Below are 19,902 nucleotides of genomic sequence, written 5' to 3'. Positions count from 1 at the left end.
TTTCCTGCAGACTTCAGCCGGCCGTTCCTTCAATGTAAGTAGTTGGCGTCAAGCCATGGTGGCGGTCGTTGTCTTGTGTCAGAAAAGAATCTTTGTGCAGTGCTGATCACCCCACTGTCTAGCTCTAAGATCACCTTGCCTTGGTGCCTTTGAAGAATTGGATAGTATACTGAGAGCTTTCCGAGTCTCATTGAGAGTATGCCTTCTCTTTATGCTGATTCTATGTTTGCTTTAACCCGTGCTCATTCATTTACCAGTGTGTTCGTGCCTGGGTGTTGAGTGTGGGTAGGAACTGTACCAGCAGTAGGTTTGAGCGCCACAGACGTATCCTGCTGTCACACTACTGCCTGTGTAAGAACGTATTTTCTCCTGGTTTATCTCATGTGTGTTGCATAGATGGATGTTCCTGGAACGGTGTATAAAATCATCATCCCCGAAGAGCCCGACTCCAGAGAGGTACGGTGTGTACCCAGCTATCCCCAGTCTCATCAAAGACTGGTCTGATTTGTGATCCTATGTGTGACTTGTAGATATTTTTTATAGTTACTACTAGTATCCTGCTGGTCGCACATGAGGTTTATGACTTTACCTGATGAGCTGCACGGGAAAAAGTCGCCCTGAAATTGAAGACATGTTCCTTGCAATGGTATTTTCATTAATGACGGAATACGTCCACGTCTCACTAGCACTCACTCTGTTAACGTCTGGCTTACAGTGAACAGATGTCTTCCTCCATGTGCCGCAAAGGACTGTGGTGAATGCTGAAGTGTAGTGCAGGCTCCGCTTCGCTTCTTGACAACACATTTGCGTCAAGCCGCACAATGAATTCACTCTCAGTAGTCGCGGTGTGGCGAAAACGCTATAGCCATGGACTCATTCTCTAGTGCAGGACTAGGAACAGCCGTCCAAGTGATTTTGTTGACTTTGTGAGCAAAGCATACACTGTGAAAGCCGAAAGGAGAGGGCGTCGACTCAGAAATTCCAATAAATCAGGGACCATGGACCGCTAAACCTGTCACAGGTTGATTGATGTGTGTACATGTACCGGTACTTGAAAAAAAACCATGTATTTAGTATGTGATATGGCTATATGACTTCACTGAATTCTGTCTTCACTTTTCACAGTTTTCAGACTCATCCATATAATTATGGTTTACATGACTTCACTGAATTCTGTCTTCACTTTTCACAGTTTTCAGATTCATCCATGTATGCTTTCTGTATGTGTGTGCAGCAAACGGTGCGTGACTTCAGTGAGCGCTGTGGTGAGATCCTCGCTGCCAGTATGAAGCATGCACCCAAGGAGACCAGACTGCAGCTACTGGTGAGTCAGCCTGCTGCTGCTGCTGCTGCTAGCAACTACATGTAGCGGATAGCAGACCACTCTTTGCTTGTCTGCTGCTTACTATGTATGTTTGCATTGCACTACAGTATTAGCAGACGCGTAGCCCGCATGGGACACGTGCACACCCCCCCCCCCCCCCCCCTGAAATTTCGACCTAGGTTCAGCATGCACATAATGACCATGAATGACATGCACCAGCCATCCTGCATTTATGCGGCCATGCACCCCCTAAAAGGGGTACCAGCTACGCCCCTGAATTTACTAGTTAGCCCTGCAAAAGTGGAAATATAAGGTACATGACTACACGAGTTTGCAATGGCCGGAAATTGTGTTCTGTTACTCTGAGTCTCATGGCTCTAGGACCAATCACCAGACGACTTCAGCAGGGCTTTGTTGCACTGCACATGACTATGTTGTAATGGTTGACTTACTACATGTAGTGTAAGGGTGTGAAGCATGCACCTACTTGGTCTGTGTGAATTTGTCCCTGCTTTCATATTGAGTGCCTTTCGTTATGCCGTGTACAACTAGCCATCCTGTTTCCGTTCCACACCGACAAGGGAAGAGTTGATTAATGATTAATTTGGTAAAGGATTGCGATCACAGAGAGCACAGCTCAGCATTCGGTCTCAACTCTGTGTTTGCTACATTGAATGGAGTACTGGTGTTTGTATCTCTTAATTTGCTGGCCCAAAATCCTATATATAGGATTTGAAAATGTGTGCCTTTTATGCCGTTGTTATTGGTCATCACGACCAGTAATAACGGCATAATGGTTTTCATGGAAGTTGTAAATATGTTTGAGGCATGAATGTTCACATTTTAGATTCATAGGGCGATAATATTTCTGATGAATACCCATTTTCAGCAAAAATTGGAAATTTGAGCATATTTGTTCAGCTGCTGTCATGGAAAGGACTGAAGCAGTGAATGTGCAGAAGAACATTGCAGGTGTGGTTTCATGACGACATATCGCACATGCCGTCATGAAACTACCAGTTTTAAGGATAAAACAAGGTCCAATAAAATCTCAAATCCTATATATAGGATTCGAAAAATAGGGCACAGGCCTTAGTAATATTGGGCAAGGAGATGAGCCTGAGATGTTAGTGTTTGAAAAAATTATCTTATTCAACTCTCGATATCTACTAAGACCTAGCCAGGAAGAATTGGTCACAAACTTTTCTCTATGCTCGTGCCACACCCATTTTGAGTTGAAAAATATGACCAAAATCCTATATCTAGGATTTAGCAAATTAAGAGATACGTTCATGCATGGGTGGGTGTACACCGTCCATGGCATGAGTAACAGAGTCGCACTGTGTGTGGGTGTGTGTGTCTGTGCCTGTGTGTGCACGCCTGCGCATGTGTGTGTGTGTGCGTGCGTGCGTGTGTTTGATTTTTCTTTGGGACCAGGATTACATGCTACTGCCCCAGCACGCTACGCTAGGCCTGGTCACACACGTTGGTGTGGCGCTGGCTGCAGAGATTCTCCTGGCGAACACAGGAGCCAATTCTTTTGCCGATGGCCTCTCTGTACGTATTGTTACTTGCGCATGTGTCACCTGTGCTGTGCTTTGACATTGTCAGAACATACAGTAGTGCTCAATGAAATCAAGAGGACATAACCCCAAGAGGATGCAACTATGCACATGCAGTCTGGTGGGCGTGCAGTGCACATTATGTAGCCACGCACTGGTGAATCAGCTGGGCCATCTGCCATGGTTTACTGCTTCCGAATGCGCGTTTCTCGTAGACTTGGTTTTGTACGTAATGCGCGGCGCACAGGCATTGCCTTTCAACTTACTGTATTACGTGTGGTGCGCCTAAACTGTGGAAAGCTCAAATCCAGGCAGCTTGATTGTCATTTCGCTACGTAATGAATGCAGTGCGCCGCGCAGGTTAATACCCATATCTCCCCTTCTGCTTATGTTGGCACTGCTTGGAATTCGCCCACACAATCCAACTCACTTGTCAGGAGTGGACCCAGGGAGGGGGGGGGGGGGGCAGGGGCAGACATCAGGTGCGCAAATTCTATTTACTCTATTGTGTGTGTTCGTGCGTGTGTGTGTGCATGCATGCGTGCGTGCGTTTATCCCTGCCCCGGACCATGCACGTCTGTCTGTCTGTGCGTGTGTATGTGTGTGTAGCCCGCTGCCCTGGAGAAGTTGCCTAACTGCATCACCCAGGACGCATCGTACTCGCCCAGTTTGCTGGCACTCATTAGCAAACACACAGGAGAGGTAAGAATGTAGAGTTTGCAAGTACATACTAGTATGAACGTGGATAGTGGAAGAGCATATATCGGTTACACCAGCACATCATGATTGTATGAGGCTGTATGAATGGCATCATCACTATTACATTCAAAACAGGCCACATCCTTGCTCTGTTAGTCTGTTACCCCTTGAAGTGCTGTACAGCAGCAACCATTACTGTGAAACTTCAATATGATGTACCACCAAGGGCCGTAAAATCTGTATGTTAGTGTATCCGAGGCCACTGACCATACTGTATACCATTATGCATAACTTCACTGATGTACTGGACGGGTGACAGAGCAGAGCATGTCTCACTTTGCCAACAATCAAGTGTTGTTTCGGGAAAAAAGCTTCATTATTGTGATGTCTATTATAAAATGGCTAAATTGTTTCTGTTGTTTTGTTTCTGCTGTGTCTTTGACCACTAGGTGTCGGGAATGAGAGCTGTGTGGAAGTCAACATGTGCAGAAAACAGTAGTAAGTGTGTTAACGTTATGACCGGGGAAGGGGGTAAGACATGACTGGGCCTTCCATGATTATTTTTAGGGGTGTGCACCGGTTGTCTGGTACCCGTGCTACCCGTGAGGACCTCGGGTAGTCGGGTACAGAATAGTACCCGAAAACCCGAGGTCGCAGATGACATCATGTACAGTGCACGGGTGCAAATTCATGTAATACTCCGCACATCTACCCGGTGTGTAAGGGAAAGGGGTGCATTGTGGTGTTGCCATGGAAATACTACCCGATCGGGTACCTGTGCTACCCGTGGAAAACTACCCGAACCCGATACCCGAAGAAAATGCTACCCGATTCAGCACTAATTGTTTTCCATTCATCTTCTGTGCTTTGTGTGTGTGTCTGTGCTTCTTGCCCATGTAGATCGTTCTCTGACGCGTGTCTTGACGGAGAAGCTGGTCGAAGCGGAACAAGCCTTTCGTGCAGGCACTGGCAGTAAGTCGCCAGTCTCGTTTTTCTGATGTGTGTGTGTGTGCATGTGTGTGTGTGTGTGTGTGTGTGTGTGTGTGTGTGTGCGTGTGTGTGCGTGTGTGTGCATGCGTGCGTGTACATGTGTGTGCGTGTATGCATGTGTGCATGCATGTGTGAGTCCATAAAATATGTTGAATGGTTCAAGTCCAGCATGTTGTTGTTTTTGCTTCAATCTAGTTGTCACGGTCATTGTCATTGACTGTGGCTGTATCTTTGTTTGACTGTGTTCCTGTGTTCCTGTGTTGTTCCTGCACACACACATCATCATGATCAGGTGAACAGGACTACACAACGGCTATGTTCCGCCTTGCTGCTCAGTTCATTAGTTTACCTGGTAAGACATGGACCATTGTGTTGTGCCTGTACTGACTGTGACAGGTTTTCTTGTGACTGGTAGGTGCCTAGCTGTGTTGATCATTAGTTAGCTGATTCCACCACCACCCCCACCCCTCCATTCCAATACTTGTTTCCTATTTCTCTTTGTGCAGTAACCAACAAGACCTTGGGCTCATTTCGAAGCACTTCCTTTCTTCTTCTTGTCTCTTGAGTTCGTGTTCCCTTTCATTTCCGAAGGTGTCAATACCCATTCTACTCAAGTACTGGTGGTGGACCCCTGAGTGGTGTGTGTGTGTGTGCGCCCGTGCGTGCATGCGTGTGCGTGCATGCGTGTGTGTGTGTGTGTGCCCACGCGTGTGTGCATGCATGTGTGTGTGCGCGCCCGCGCGTGCGTGGATACGTGTGTGTGTATATGTACGTATGTGCGTGTGCAATGGTGCATCCGTTCATGTACATGTCTGCGGTTGACTTGTTTGCTGCAGGTATCGACCGCAGTCTCTTGCACCATCTAGTCCATTCTCCTGTCCGTCTCTTCACTGGTGCATCTATGACCACTGCCATTTCATGTTGGAGGTGGATAATGGCATCACGGCCAGAGGCTGAACTTCCCGTGAGTACCGATTAGCAGTGATTCACACATTATTGGCAGGCATTTACGCAGGATTGGTTGGGATTTGCACAGGATTGGTAGGGATTTGCACAGGATTGGCAGTGATTTTCAAAGGATTGGTAGAGAGAGATTTTGTGGTGGGTCTGATCTACTCACCTCCCACCGCTTAGGAGCTGCACCTGCGCCTTGATCCTACAGTCCATTTCAAAACTATAGACACATACCTAGGCAAAAACCGTTATGCCAGCATCTATACCACATAAAATCTGTGATCACTTTGTGCATAAATTTTTCCAAATTGAGCGTCTGTTATCCAATCGTTTAGAAACTATATGAGAGTAATTGTGGAGCGGACCTGAGCAATATTCCGAAAACTATTCTCAAAAAGTTCCAGCCAAATTTGAAATATTTCAAAAACCCTACGCGTCTATAGTTTTGAAATGGACTGTAGAGGGTGGCGGCGCTCCTACGGATGCGGAAAACTCGGCTTCCAGCCGAGTCTCACGCGAACCGTGAATTTTTTAAATATATTTTTTATTGTACGTTGTTTTTCTCCAATCTTGCTCAGCTTGTACGAGTGATGGCCATGGCATGGCGACTGACCATCGATCAACGCGTCGGTCTGTTCACGAGCGGTGAGCAGCCGCCAGTGTCCTTTCTCAGCTTCAGGAAGTGTGAGCAGGTCACACCGGATGTCAGTGCACACAATGTCTGGATCAAGGTGAGTCTCTCTGTGATCACCAGCTCCAAGTAGATGTAGATCTCATGATTGTTCGGAGAAAAGGGTTTTTTCAGTTGGAAGTGTCTTGTGTTCAAGAAAGTCGTCGTTTTCTTTGTTTGGTTGTCACAGTTTCTGGTGGACTACTTTGAGGTGATGAAGACTCGCAGCACTGATGTGGTAAGTTAGCGATATTGTTTGTTATTATTGTCACCGTCTCTGGTTCAGCATCGCTCCCTGCTCTTCAGTGTTGCTGTTCGTTCTCAGTGTAATGCTAAAACGGGAGCTGCAGTGAACGCCAGTTTCTGCTATATCCACAGCCAGTGGTGCACTACACACATATCCATGGTAACCCAGCAACTACGTTTTGTAGTATCTCTTCTGGAGTTGCCCAGTGGATCAGTCAAGGGCAGAGTCTGGATAATACGAGTCTCAGGCTTGCTCTTCATCTCGCTTGTGCCTGTGTGTTATCATATGCTTTTGTTGTGTTTTGTTGTAGATTGACATCATGCTCAATCTTCTACATCAGTCGATGAGTGTGGATATCTCCCGCAGCAATCCGAAGAAGACCTTTTTACCGTTGATTCGCCATGTGTCAGCTGCTGGAGCCAGATTCAGGTAAATACACGTGCAAATTGTACTGTCTTGTCATTTGTTTGCTGCTGTTTGCGTGACCTCCCTGTAGTTCTCTCTGTCCTGCCTTTCGTACTATGCTGCTTATTGCTGCTGGGATCATTGTAACCTGAAGATACTGGAGTTTACTTGCAAGTCTTGAAGTGTTTGTGTTGTCTTTGTGTTTGCCTTTGTGTTTGCCTTTGTGTTCTGCGTTCAGACTGTTACAGCTGGGGTTATCAATGGTGCAGTCGTCCAAAGTGCAGCTCTCACTCAGCTCCAACTTGCTGCGTGTCAAGCTATATTCCACTGCTCTCGACTATTTCAGGTAGCAGCTCTAGCATGATGTGCATGTGCAGTGCATGTGCAGTGCATGTGCACGATTGGCTGTGTTGTGCGGAGTGGTTTGTTTGGACAGGGCAGCCCGACCTTTCAACCAAGGGTTGTTCGTCACCGTGACATGGATTTGGCTTTGATCAAGTAGTATGGTTTAGATTACTGTAGACTCATCATTATGCGGTGGCGGCGAAGTCCAAACTAATGAAATTGCATTATGTCGTGAGAATCCTCCTAGTCTTGAGAACTCACCATTAAACATTGAGAGTCAGACCATTAATCATGTGTCTCGCGATCAATCATGCGAGTTTGTGGATTCGGTAACCAACGCCAGTGCAGCTACTCCTGGGCTTGCTTAGGCTTAGTCTTGTATACACTATTTATTAACGAAAAGCGTATCCTGTGCCCTAACCCGTAACCTGCGAGTTTGCCAATGATTGACTGCTCCTCTTGTTGTTGATATTAGCTGTCCGTGTGTCCTGTGCTTACCCCTAGTATGGCTGCAACCTGGCCCACACAGACAGCAGCCACGTTGCGTGAGGACATCACCGTTCTAATCAGGTGAGCTTGTGTGACACACCCGATATTGCTGGCTGTGATAATCGACTGGAACAAGCAGTAGCTGTTCCTGAAACCTGTTGTATTGACCAGGTTCGCCGTTAGATGTATGGTGTAATGAAGTTTCACTGTGTGTGTATGTGTGTGCATGCGTGTGCGTGCGTGCGTGCGCGTGGTACATTGTGTGTGCGTGTGTGTGTGTATGTGCGTCCGTGTACGCGTGCGCGTGTGTGCATTGATACACGGATGCATTTTCTGTTATGTTGTACAACAGAGTGTGGCAGCTGTTCAGCAATGAGCGCAAGTTCCTTCAGGACATGAATCATCCTGTGCTAGGTATGTCCTGTCTACTAGTATCTCATTCCACTCACGACCTCATGATCACCATGTGACTTTGTAGCATGATGATTGTTGCCCTGTTACTCCGTCAGTCCGTGAATGTAGCTTTATAAGTCACAGTGATGTCTTGTGATACCGTAGTGTCTTTTTGAATAGAAGCCTGATTTTCAAGATACACTGTCGGCACATAAGCTTGGTTTAGTGTTGACATACATAGAAATGCCTGTCTTGGTATAGAAGCCTGCAAAATTTCCCCCAAAAAGCCATATAAGCCACGGCTTTTATACACGACTTAACGGTAGGTTACGGTGATGGCTTTGAGAACTTACAGTGGTGGAGCGTTGTGAAGCCCGTCATTAGATACCATTCCGTGGGAGGAACCATTGTGAGGTTTGCTGTTGTATGCTTTGGCGGCTGCTGCTTGGCTAGTGCACACCCGTGTGTACCTGGCTCACTCATTGCTCAGTCAACACTTGAAAGTAGCATCATTTTTTGAGTAGGGACAATGGGATACAAGTTTTGAGTAACACTCCTTCAATCAAACTACATGTGCATAGGCCATGTAAAATATATTGATTGTTTATCGTCAGATTTTCCCGAGAAATCGGGGCGGACGGGAGGTATTTTATTTTATTTTTTATTATGCATGTATGGCTGTATGGTAGGTGTTCGCAACCCCTAGATATGCCTCTTTCTTTACTTTTCTTCTTTTGAAGCCATTTTGCACAGAGTGAGATAAATCCATGTGATGCAGATGAATAACATCTTGCAAGATAATTTTGAGGACGAAAATAGGGAAAAGTGAATCAACCAAAGTAGGACAACGAAGAGAATCAGACAGCTGATAATCTCTTTCACTTTTCAAGCCTAGCAACTACACGTATGATTCAATCTGCGGACTTCGCCTTCCAAGATCTACAGCCATGCTGATTAGAGGCCATTATAGGCATAGATCGCAGTACATACGGTACGAGCGTACATTTACCGGAACTAAAAAATAAAATTATTTGGCCGGGAGGGCGAAAAATCGGGGCGGGCGCGGACGATAAACAATCAATTTTTTTTACTTGGCCTAACGTGCAGTCAGAAATTACAACAATTAAGCCCAGACTGACGAGGTGTACTGAGACATTCAATGGTCTGACACCTTGGTAAAATTGATTAGACTGGTGGAGTGTCACTCACCGTAACTCCTATCCCATTGTTCCTTCTCCTTTCTGATTAACATCAGCTCAACACCACCCGAGTGTTTGAATCGTTGTTACAAGTGCTCTGATTTGTATTGTGTATGGCTTGCTGCAGCACCGATCGAACCGACTTCATCCGATACACCATCGGCCAGTAGTGGTTTGGCGCTAATGAATTACGATGACAGGCAGGTGTGTTGATGAGTTGAGTCTCTTGCTCTTGCTAGTAGTAGTACATGCTGCTGCTTTGTTTTGCAGTGAAGTTCAGGCCACATGCAGATATACTGGAACAAATCACTTGGGTGGAATCCACGGAAGGTAGCTCGGACCACTTTGGCCGTGAAAAGACTTGTGCCATGAATTAATATTCGTGTGGAGGATACTTGTTGTACATATGGCCACTTGAAAGTACGAAAACACGGAACTTCGAGGCCCCATAAGTGCAACCAAATGCAGAAGTATCGCCCATACAAATATCATTTCTGGGGTTTATGCATGCTAGTGAACAACTTAGAACAGACAAAGCAACACTTAAAATTAAGAAAGAGAGGGCCGAAAGTTAGTGTTGGACAAAACAGCACTTCTTCTGTTAAAAGTTGTCCATTTTCAAAGAGGCTTGAGCTACATGTACTTCAAAACTTGAATGTTTGGGGAGCAGGGAATGGTTTCCTTTGTTTATCAGAGTTTGGTGTTAACGGGGCATTTGTCCAGTAAAAACATGCATCCCAGTCTGAATTTTCTTTCATGTTGACCCAGATTTCATCTTTTGCATGTGTGTGTGTGTGTTGTGGGTTCTATGGTGGATATTAAGCCCTGGCGCTTGCTGGTGCGTTCTGCAGGGTGTAGCTTGCACATCTGTGGTGTGGTGACTATGTACCACTGGCAACCTCATAGGTGGCATTTTGCCTATGTTGACTATATAGTGCGTATGGCGGCCATTTGCTATTTGCTGGTGTGCTGACCGGACTGCACTGACTACACACGAGCTATGCGCCTGATTCTTGTGTTTGGGCGGGGTGATCACACTGATTCGGATTTAGTGTTGCATGGAGATGCAAGTGGCGCTGGACATGTTCGTTCTCAGGAGTCTGAAGTTCTGCTGACGTCATGTTCTTCTTGTGTGTTGTGTGTGGTTGTTGTTTCTCACTTACAGCAAGGCTGGATGAACGTCAAGCCAGTAGCACCCCGTCAGCGTAGCTTAGTAGCATCTAACTCCGGTCTGGCCGATGTGTCCGACACGATCAGCCTCAAGTCCGATGGGCAACCAATCCTGAAGCATTTCCAGAGGCAGCGCATACTGGTCCTCTCACTCCTGGTGAGACTGTGTAGCTATGCTGTGCTGCACCCTAACCTTGCTACCTAATATTAGCACGGAGACTGTATGGCTGTGCTGTACCCTAACCTTGCTACCTACAGACAACAGTGCTGGCAAGTGAAATCCAACCCCTGAGCGGTGCGCTCACATCGCAAAGACCCAACACGGGATAGTAAAACTAGGAAATAGAGACCGCGAGAATGTGAATGCACCGCTCAGGGGTCGGATTTCAGTTGCCAGCACTGTAGTACTCAGACTGTGTAGTAGCTGTGCTGACCCCCCACCACCACCTTGCTATCTACTCATAGTCTGGTACCTGGCTGTGGGGAGTCTGTGTGGCCCAGTGCTATGCAATGCTATGCAATGCTATGCAATGTTCTCGTTGTACAAGCAGCTGCTGTTTACACCGCACTAAAGCACTGGTTATTATTATAGAGGCGGCTTTATTGGTTTTGTGTCTGGATTATGCAGCATCCCGGGTCACTTAAGAGTTAAGACCATGGGGAGTACTGCTGTTGTATGTGAAGAACATGCTCCCGGACTGTGTAACTTGGTATTGGTGTTCTTGTTGTGCAAATCCAAGACGTTTGAGCGAGCAAGGGAGTGTTATAAATAACGTTCCTTGGCGGAAAGTGAGCAGTCTCTGCATGCATTTTCCGTTAGCTAAGACCCGTATGTCTACTGCAAGTAACTGAGTGATGAGGTAGATGACAGTAGCTCTTCCTTGCCCGACGACATGTGCAGGAAAGGAACATACGCAGGATGACGGGGCTATCATTCTGCTGTGCTGAAACGAAATGGGCACTGGGCAGACATGATGATGTTGTCCTCAGTGTTCCGTACTTTTTCTCTTTGCGTATGACCGCAGCCCTTCGTTTGCCTGCTTCCACAGTCAGCATTGAATTTGAAATGACTTGTTTGGACAAGAAAATGCAAGTAGGCAATGCATCATTGAGTACTCCCTCTCACCGTACAAATTACTTGAAAGATCATGTCTGTGTGTAAACTGCATTGCAAGTCTTGGTCATGATGCCCTACTGTTCTGTGTGTGTGCTCTTCTGGCTATATGCAGCAAGAAGAAATCGAGCGTCTGAGCACGTGGCACAATCCACTTGGCTCTCCGGAGCTAGCATTCAAAAGTAAGGCCAATATGTGATTTCTAGGGCCGTCTATTGTTTTGAGTCTGAGTGAAACTCACTTAGTACACACTCTGATTATGCATACTCTGCTTAATATGAATATTTTCCAGAGCACAGGTGTATTCGTCCATACTGAAGCCTGTTAGGATAGGAAGTGGTCTTGCTCTTTTCAAGTCAGTATGGCAACGATATGAGAATTTGTATGTACTGTGCCTGTTGCTGTGTTCGATGCTATGTGTGTGTGATGTATGTATGGGCACTCAGATGAGGAGGTGGTTCATTCATGGAACATCAACAGCGTCGCAGCTCACGTGTGGGTTGATTGCTGCCGACTCGCCTGGGATTCTTCGCCTCACTTGGCGGTGGAGCTTGTCAACAGGTACGTACAGTGTTTCAAAAGTTAAACAGTGACAATTCGAATAATTTTGTTGATGCCATCTTCAGTAGGTCCGTCAAATAGTAGTGGTAGATTTTTCTTTTGACCAGACGAGACCAGACGACGCTCGCAGACACCAGCACGAGCACTGCACCAGTCACACTCAGCAAGCGCCATCTGATCAAAAGAAAAAAATCTACCACGACAATTCGAATGCCTGCTTACTGTGCTTAGTCTCTGCCTACAATAATATAGAAAAGAAAAAGGACCCAGGACCGAGTCCATTCCTACAATAATATGCTGGGGTTTTCACATTTCATGAAGCACTTGATGGTGTTAGTTCAGTTGGACCACTCTTTGAGCAGCGGTGTGCTAGTCATTCTGAGTTGAGAGTTCTGATCTTTTTGTCTGATTTGTTTGCTGTTGCCCTGTTGCCCTGTTGCCGTGTAGACTTGGCAGTATAGAGACGATACGCCGTGAGGTGCCTCGTCTTGTTCAGTCCAATCCATTGCCCGTGGTGTCAGTGGAGGATGCACTGCAGGTCAGTTTGGTCCAGAGCAGCACAGCACACAGATAGTGCTGTCGTGTTCCCTAGACTGTCGCAGGAGCAGTTAAGGATAGCTCAAATGTTGGTAGCTGGCGAGTCATTGTTTGTGGTACGGACGTGTTCTCTGTGTCAAGTAGCAGTGTGGTCCAGTGGTAAGTGCAGTAGCAGTCTACTACTTCCCACTGACCCACACTGTTACTTGCTACTTCCCACTGACCCACACTGCTACTTGATGTACTTCGAAGTAGTGTAGAGTAGCTGTTGCACGAGAACTGCATGTCTGTACATTGCACCATTGCCTGCGAGCAAAGCACAGCACTACTTGTTCAACTTATCTGCATGACACGTGTGTGTATGTGTGTGTGTGTGTGTGTGTGTGTATGCGTGTGCGTGCGTGCGTATGTGCGTATGCATCTGCAGCTGTTTACTGGCGAGCGCTTACTTCAGTCAGACGTGGTGGAGGTAAGATTTCTGTGCACAGTTGCTCGCATTATGTACCAGTACATGCTCCATGATGGAGTTGCTGATATGTGCACTATGTACATGGTATGTGCATGTGTTCATTTAAAAAGTAATCTGTGCATGTATATGTACACCTATGAGCATGTGTGTGGACATTGAAGTGCATATACGTATCCAGTATAGCTTGCTTGCTTACCCGTTAATGGTATGGGTCATGTTGGAGTTGGGCAAGAGTGATGCTATGGTCGTGTCTTCGTGCCGAATGTGTGTGTGTATGTGTGTGTGTGTGTGTGTGTGTGTGTGTGTGTGTGTGTGTGTGTGTGTTGTGTCGTCACACGCAGCTAACGCACGTACTCTGCTGGACGGACGTGCCTGCTATCACCGTCCTGGCTTTCCTCTCCAACCTGCACCCGCCTAACATCCTCACTGCCCAGTACACTGTGCGGGTATTGCGCAACTGCCCTGTTGTAAGTGACAGCACTCTGATACATGTACATGTAGGGTTGTCTGTAGGGTTGTCTGTAGGGCTCTAAGTGACAGCACTCTGATACATGTACATGTATGTAGTGTCTGTAGGGTTGTGTGTAGGGTTGTGTGTAGGGCTCTAAGTGACATCACTCTGATCAAGAGTACATGAAACCCAGAGTGTGCAGCTTGGGGCTTTTCACGGCGGAATTCCGTCATTACATCATATTTGGTGCAGATCTGAGGCGGGAAGTGGCGTAGTGCGTACCACTGAGCTGCAGTTGCGCAGAAAGAGACCTGCTTGAATTCTGCTTGTACACGTCATGTATGCACCACATCACTAAAATGATGGAATCACAGAATTTCGCCGTGACAGCAACCCATCCAAGCTGCACCCTCCGGGTGTCATGTACTATTGTTCTGATGCATGTCCATCTGTGGTTATCTGTAGGGTCGGGCATTACAGTGTAGGGTTTTGCGTATTAGCAAGTTATTCCCTTCTGTGGTATGAGAGAATAAAATAAATCTGTAAAAAGAAGGTGTGTTGAGGTTGTAGTGAGTCACACATGCACAGCTCACGGCCAGGGAGAGCGAGAGTTCAATCTAGCAGCGCCATGGCAGAAGCGGTACGCGGTTAGGTGTCACTAACACCAGGGCGCACATGTACATGTACCAACTTCACTAGTAACTAGAAACTTGTGCCGATTGAACGGCACCGGGTATTCACACTTTCACTCAGTCCTTTGGCTGTGAGATGGCGAAGGCAAAGCTTGCCAGGTCAAGACAGCGACTACAGTACTGTCGGGTAGCGCCGAAGCGAACAGCCAGGCTAGAATTTCATCAAATTTTAAGAACGGCCTAGGCTGGATTTTTTGCAGATAAGAACAGAAACCGTAATGTACACTATAATGTACACTCAGACGTATAACTCTGCGTAAATGTACATGTACGACTGTACCATCAAATAAGAACGAAACTGCTGTGTTCGCTAAAAATAAGAATAGGCTAGGCTAGAACCCTGACCCCCAGTTCTTCGGCGCCTGGCAGTACTGTAGCCGCACTGATGCAGCGCCAATGGCGTGCAAAGTCCGTAGGAGAGTATCTCAACACCTTCCGACTGGAGAGCTAGAGAAACCTGCGGACCGGTGGAAAAAAACGTCAGATAGAGGACAGTAATGGCTGTTGGGCGAAGGGCGCGTTCAGACTACCGTGAATCCCGTCAAACCGTGAAAGGCTATAAACCGTGAAGGACATTCACACTACCGATAAACTAACGTTACCGGTACGTAAGTTTTGCAGTTCTCACCGCGGCACTGAGAAGGGATTTTCCCTTTTTCCCAGCCTGAGAACTCTTTTTACTGCCGGAAAAGTTCTACTGCCGCAGCAGTAAAACTTTTCCGCCGGTAGCGTACCAGTAACGTCACGTGATCAAATCACCTTGGAAACTTTCCCATTCTGTCACTTTTTATCGGTAGTCTGAACACGCCCTAAGCAGCAGTGGAATTCCTGCTTCCCATTGCAAAGTACCCGTAGCACCTATCCGAAAGTGCCCCTTCTCCAAACCTGTGCAAAAGAATACAAGAAAACTAGCGTGTCACCAGTGGTGTTCTGCTCTACGCTATGGGACCGCGGTGCGAAGAATCCCTTGATCTCTTGTTGCGCTCCTGTAACGTATAAGACACCTGTTCTGCTCTACGTTCACGTTCTACGTTCTACGTTCAATTTACCGAGAAAGCTGGCAAATTTGGAACGGGAAATTCCCAGTCCCCCCCCCCCCCCCCCCCCTGAAAGTTTGTGAAATTATAGTACTCTCCTGTCAGACAGAACCAGCTTTGCTGCAATGAATCGACAGCACATACGCCGGTCGCTTGAGTCGAAGCGATTGACACAAGCCCGGAATTCTACTTCAAAAAAGAAGTAGGAAAAGGAAACATGCCCCAACATGTCATGCATTCAACACAGCAGCTGTTCTGGAATAAAAAGAACAACTGCAGCAGGAGAGCCTGTTAATTGGACCGTGGATCATTATCTTCCGGGTGATATCTTGCCGTCTTCTGCTTGTGGCAGCAAGGGCAAATTGGCGAGCTTACCCTTGCATCCTTTCCGGTGCCTCCGTGTTACATACCCTCAGGTTCAGGATGGCCAGTTGCTAAGGAGCATGGAGCAAATCGTGAAGCTAACCTCCATAGAGTGTTTCGGTGTTCATTTTTGGCGTTGTGATTACTTTTTTCAGCAGGCCAAAGTGGCGCCACAGCACCAGTGACAGGTGTAGCAGTTGCTTGGGGCTTCTCTCCTGCTCCCCCGCATAGCAGATTCGCGTTATGTCCGTCATGGTCCGTAGGAGCTGCTTTACGGAGGTTGGGCAGTCCTCCTTTTCCTCCATGGCTACCTGCAGTAACACTGCGGCATGTCACCAGTCACACCCTTGCCTGTGTTGTCTGCCCACCACGCTGTCCACTATAGCGTCGTCACATGTGGCCTTCACTTGTCCGCCGACGGTGTGACTTATTTCCTGGATTACGTGTGCAAGGTGGCCTTTCACATCGTGTAGCGGCTCTGTCGGGAAGATAGAATAGTCCTCCAAGCCGTGCTGCGCAAGAGTAGCAGTGGAGTACTTCTGGAGTACATGCTTGAGTGTCAATGGGATGCCAAATCGTCTGGATGCCAGCTCTTCTCGCTGCTCTTGGTGCTGCAAGTTACTTTGCGTAATTGCGCCCTGGCACTTTGCCATACTTTCCCGCAGTAGCAAAGTTCTGCAGGGTCTTCACTGATGGCACTGGCCTGATATTGTCCTCGTAGTGGTGAATGGAAGCAGATTTTTACTCCGCATTTGCTCCCGCACTTGTAATGGCTTCTGCCAGACCGGCTGACTCCAGTCTCAAACCATCTGGCGGCCATGTCACCTGTGAACCCCACACGCTTGGCTGCGATTGGCTCTCCACTGCTGCATGATACGCCTGTAGGGTGAAAGAACAAGCACGAAAGCCCTCGCAGACAAGCGCTATTGATTTGAACCAGTACTCGACAGCTCATGCCTTACTGGGCTACTATTGTAGACTGAGATGCCCTTGGACTGGATTCTATCGCCCTGATTACGACCATCGCTCGTTTTCCTGAAGAAAAGCGAGGGAGACACCCCCCCCCCCCCCCCCCCCCCTAACAATAAAGACCACGAACCGCAGTGAGCGCAACATTAAGGCAATGCACAAGAAGGGAAATTTAAAAGCAGTCGACGTAACGGACTTGACGGCGTGAACTAGCATCCTAAGTAAGCGGATCGAGTAAGGCAACAGCAGAGTGACATTCCACGTAACGGACTTGACGGTGTGAACTAGCATCGTAAGTAAGAGGATCGAGTACGGCAATAACAGAGTGAAAGGTCATGGGCATGGCTATGCAATATAATATTCCAGGACGGCCAGCACCACCAGGAAACCAGACTGATCTTCGGCACACCTGCACAGCAACAATCGAAGATACGGAGGAAGACAATGCAAGAGCCTGGCAATGCATTCAGGCTTCAGGCTTGGCAGGTATGACTAAGTCTTTGAGTGAGGCTTCAGGCTTGGCAGGTATGACTAAGTCTTGACTCTTGAGTGAGGCTTCAGGCTTGGCAGGTATGACGCTGTACACAAAGGCCGGCTGAAGGGAGGGGGTGGGGGACTCGTGAGTGTTTTGGAATAAATAAAGGCTCGCATCTCATCTTCACCCTCATCTTTACTTGTGTCCCATGGCCCGTTTGTGCGCGTGTGTGCGTGCATGTGTGTGTGCGTGTGTGTGTGTGTGTGTGTGTGTGTGTGTATGTATGTTTGGTTATTTTGTCTACTGTTCAGGATGAGATATTGTACTATATACCTCAGCTAGTGCAGGCAGTACGCTATGACAAGGTACGTTGAGTCCACCGAACAGGCACTTCACGAGTACTGTCTTTTCTTTGCCCTCACTACAATCATGTCGCCATGTATCTCAAGTTAACGTGAATGCTCTTTTACAAGTTGGCACTTTGATAACAGGTAAAACCACCGCTGTGACGGGGTGTGGTATTTGGGGCATGCCAACAACAAGCCTTTGAAGTGCTTTGTGTGACTGTTCTGCAACTCATGCCACTAATATAATTGAACTACCATATTTTCCAGAGTATAAACCAAACTGGAGTATAAGCTGCACCCAGATTTTTTTGTCACGAAATACAGACATCTACGCTGTAGATCACGGTTCATTTGACCAAAGCAAAGCACACAATTGTGAGTTTGTGCATTGTCTGTACCGTGTGTGTGTGTGTGTTTGTGTGTGTTGCTAATGCAGATGGGATATGTTACCGAGTTCATCACATGGGCAGCCAAGAAATCCCAGCTGCTTGCTCATCAGTTTATCTGGAACATGAAGACGAACATGTTCACGGACGAAGACTCGAAGCATAAAGACCGTATGTTCCTCTGTTATCGTCATAAGTGCGGGGCCTAGATGATTTTTGACCAGTTTAAATTAATTAATTAATACGACCCCGGGATTTTCAGAGACCGGGATTATGATTCTTCAACCATCTGTCTAATTTTGCATGCATGATAGGATTTTCTGGTTTAGTTAGTAGAAGCCTGGTTTGAATCCAAACATGGCCATTGCATTGCCTTGTACATGTGCAACAGCCTGGCTGTTGTATACACGTACAACTGTATGGCTGTTGTATACACGTACAACTGTATGTGTATGGCATACCCAGGCCCTGTGCTAGTTCTGCTTCCATTGCCTGCTGTGATGTGTGTGTACGTGTGTGTGTGTGTGTGTGTGTGTGTGTGTGTGTGTGTGTGTGTGCGTGTGTGTGTGCGTGTGCGCGTGTGTGTGCGTGTGTGTGGGGGGGGGGGGTACATGTGTGTGTGTGTGTGTGCATGTGTATGGTTATTGTTCTCCTGTCCATCTGTAGCTGACCTGTACGACGTCTTGGCTAACTTGGTTGACAGGTCAGTACTTTGAAGTACATGGGGCTGTTGGGAATGCCCAAGTAAAATAATAAAATACCATACCATACCACATGTACTGCTACTACCATGTGCCCTCATCTCTGGGGTTGCTCCCCACTTTAGCAATGTATGCACATGCTACGAGATTGAGTTTAATAAATAAATGTATGTATGTCTTGTGCCGCCACTCTAGTATGCCCTGCACTGGTAACTGATGCTAGAAAGGCCCCACTCTCACATGTCCTGCCAGTCAGTACATGGCACATACATGCACCACGCTGAGGATGGGGGATAGCAAGGTTTCTTCACAGATACCAGCGCTTCCTGACGGCCAGCATTACCAGGAAATCTACCCTATTCTCTGCTTGATTGCCTCTGCACCTGTGCTGTGCAGTTGTGTCCTAAAAAATACGCTGACTGCCCGGAGGCGTCAGTGCAAAGAGCAAGTCATAGTTTGCAGAAATAGACTTGTTGGGTGTGTGAGAGCCATGCACAGCCTGCTAGGTGCAGTCACCAGTGCAGTTCATGTTTCTGTGGCAATGGCTGCACAAAAACAAACACACTTTCACGCTTGCAGCCTCGTTTAATGAGGATCCAATGAGGCTGCATGTTATGTGTCGAAGTATGTCTGTTGAGGCAGTGAATGTGAAGTATGTCTGTTGAGGCAGTGAATCTCAAGTATGTCTGTTGAGGCAGTGAATCCAGACTCTATACAACTCTTGGCCTAGTGTATTGCTTTGTGATTGGCCGTAGTATTGACACATCATTAACTGTAGTTCAGTTTGGGAGGGTTGTGCTGAACCCATGCCATGTCCGTATGTTGGAAGTCAGGCTATACCTTGGTTCGTGCCAGAACTCTGAAGTTCTGCACTGGCTTGAATAATAATGATGATTGTGGTTCTCGTTTTCTTTCTGATGGGACGTGCAGAATCACAAGCGACCTCTCTGGCCCGTCGCTGGCGTTCTTTCAGCGGCAGTTTGCGTTTGTCAAGGAGGTCACCGAAGTCTCTGGCACAATCAAGTGAGTTCAGGCCCTATTGTCGTTGTTATTGTCAATCTGACTGACTCTGAGAGCGAGTCATGAAGTTGATTTTTAAACACCCAGTGTGTGATTTCAACTGATGATTTGCCAGATTGCTGCCTGATGCCTGCACGCATATGCACACATGTTTGCTTAATATACTCCCTTCCAAACGAACACATAGGTGCAGGCTTGACCATACATGTACACGTACAGTTTATTTATCCAACCATCCCTCTCTTGCGAAGGTCCTTTCATACAACGCTACGTATGAAGTCTTTCTTGTTTACTTTGATCATCTTTTCAGTTTTTTTTCTCTCACAGTTTCAC

General features: G+C 47.1%; 1 protein-coding gene across 3 annotated transcripts in view; it reads left to right on the top strand.

Moving 5' to 3' along the window:
- LOC135817498 (phosphatidylinositol 4-kinase alpha-like) overlaps positions 1–19,902 on the top strand; it is a 46,799-nt gene that overhangs the window by 18,667 nt on the left and 8,230 nt on the right. For 2 of the 3 annotated variants that reach the window (XM_065330699.1, XM_065330698.1), the window contains exons 22-47: positions 11–34; positions 397–456; positions 1,235–1,324; positions 2,762–2,881; positions 3,496–3,588; positions 4,035–4,083; positions 4,486–4,557; positions 4,868–4,927; positions 5,412–5,539; positions 6,108–6,260; positions 6,390–6,437; positions 6,757–6,875; positions 7,090–7,197; positions 7,701–7,766; positions 8,038–8,099; positions 9,405–9,481; positions 10,443–10,604; positions 11,677–11,743; positions 12,008–12,122; positions 12,570–12,660; positions 13,087–13,128; positions 13,470–13,595; positions 17,427–17,480; positions 17,899–18,019; positions 18,515–18,551; positions 19,480–19,572. In XM_065330699.1, the coding sequence (XP_065186771.1) occupies positions 11–34; positions 397–456; positions 1,235–1,324; positions 2,762–2,881; positions 3,496–3,588; positions 4,035–4,083; positions 4,486–4,557; positions 4,868–4,927; positions 5,412–5,539; positions 6,108–6,260; positions 6,390–6,437; positions 6,757–6,875; positions 7,090–7,197; positions 7,701–7,766; positions 8,038–8,099; positions 9,405–9,481; positions 10,443–10,604; positions 11,677–11,743; positions 12,008–12,122; positions 12,570–12,660; positions 13,087–13,128; positions 13,470–13,595; positions 17,427–17,480; positions 17,899–18,019; positions 18,515–18,551; positions 19,480–19,572 (2,237 nt within the window). The remainder of the gene's footprint in view (positions 1–10; positions 35–396; positions 457–1,234; positions 1,325–2,761; positions 2,882–3,495; positions 3,589–4,034; positions 4,084–4,485; positions 4,558–4,867; positions 4,928–5,411; positions 5,540–6,107; positions 6,261–6,389; positions 6,438–6,756; positions 6,876–7,089; positions 7,198–7,700; positions 7,767–8,037; positions 8,100–9,404; positions 9,482–10,442; positions 10,605–11,676; positions 11,744–12,007; positions 12,123–12,569; positions 12,661–13,086; positions 13,129–13,469; positions 13,596–17,426; positions 17,481–17,898; positions 18,020–18,514; positions 18,552–19,479; positions 19,573–19,902) is intronic. The other variant, XM_065330700.1, reaches the window with a different exon arrangement.

The sequence above is a fragment of the Sycon ciliatum genome, chromosome 5, assembly GCF_964019385.1.
Source record: "Sycon ciliatum chromosome 5, ocSycCili1.1, whole genome shotgun sequence".
NCBI lineage: Eukaryota > Metazoa > Porifera > Calcarea > Leucosolenida > Sycettidae > Sycon > Sycon ciliatum.
Note: the sequence above shows the minus strand (reverse complement) of the source record. Positions and strands in the feature narration are given on the sequence as shown.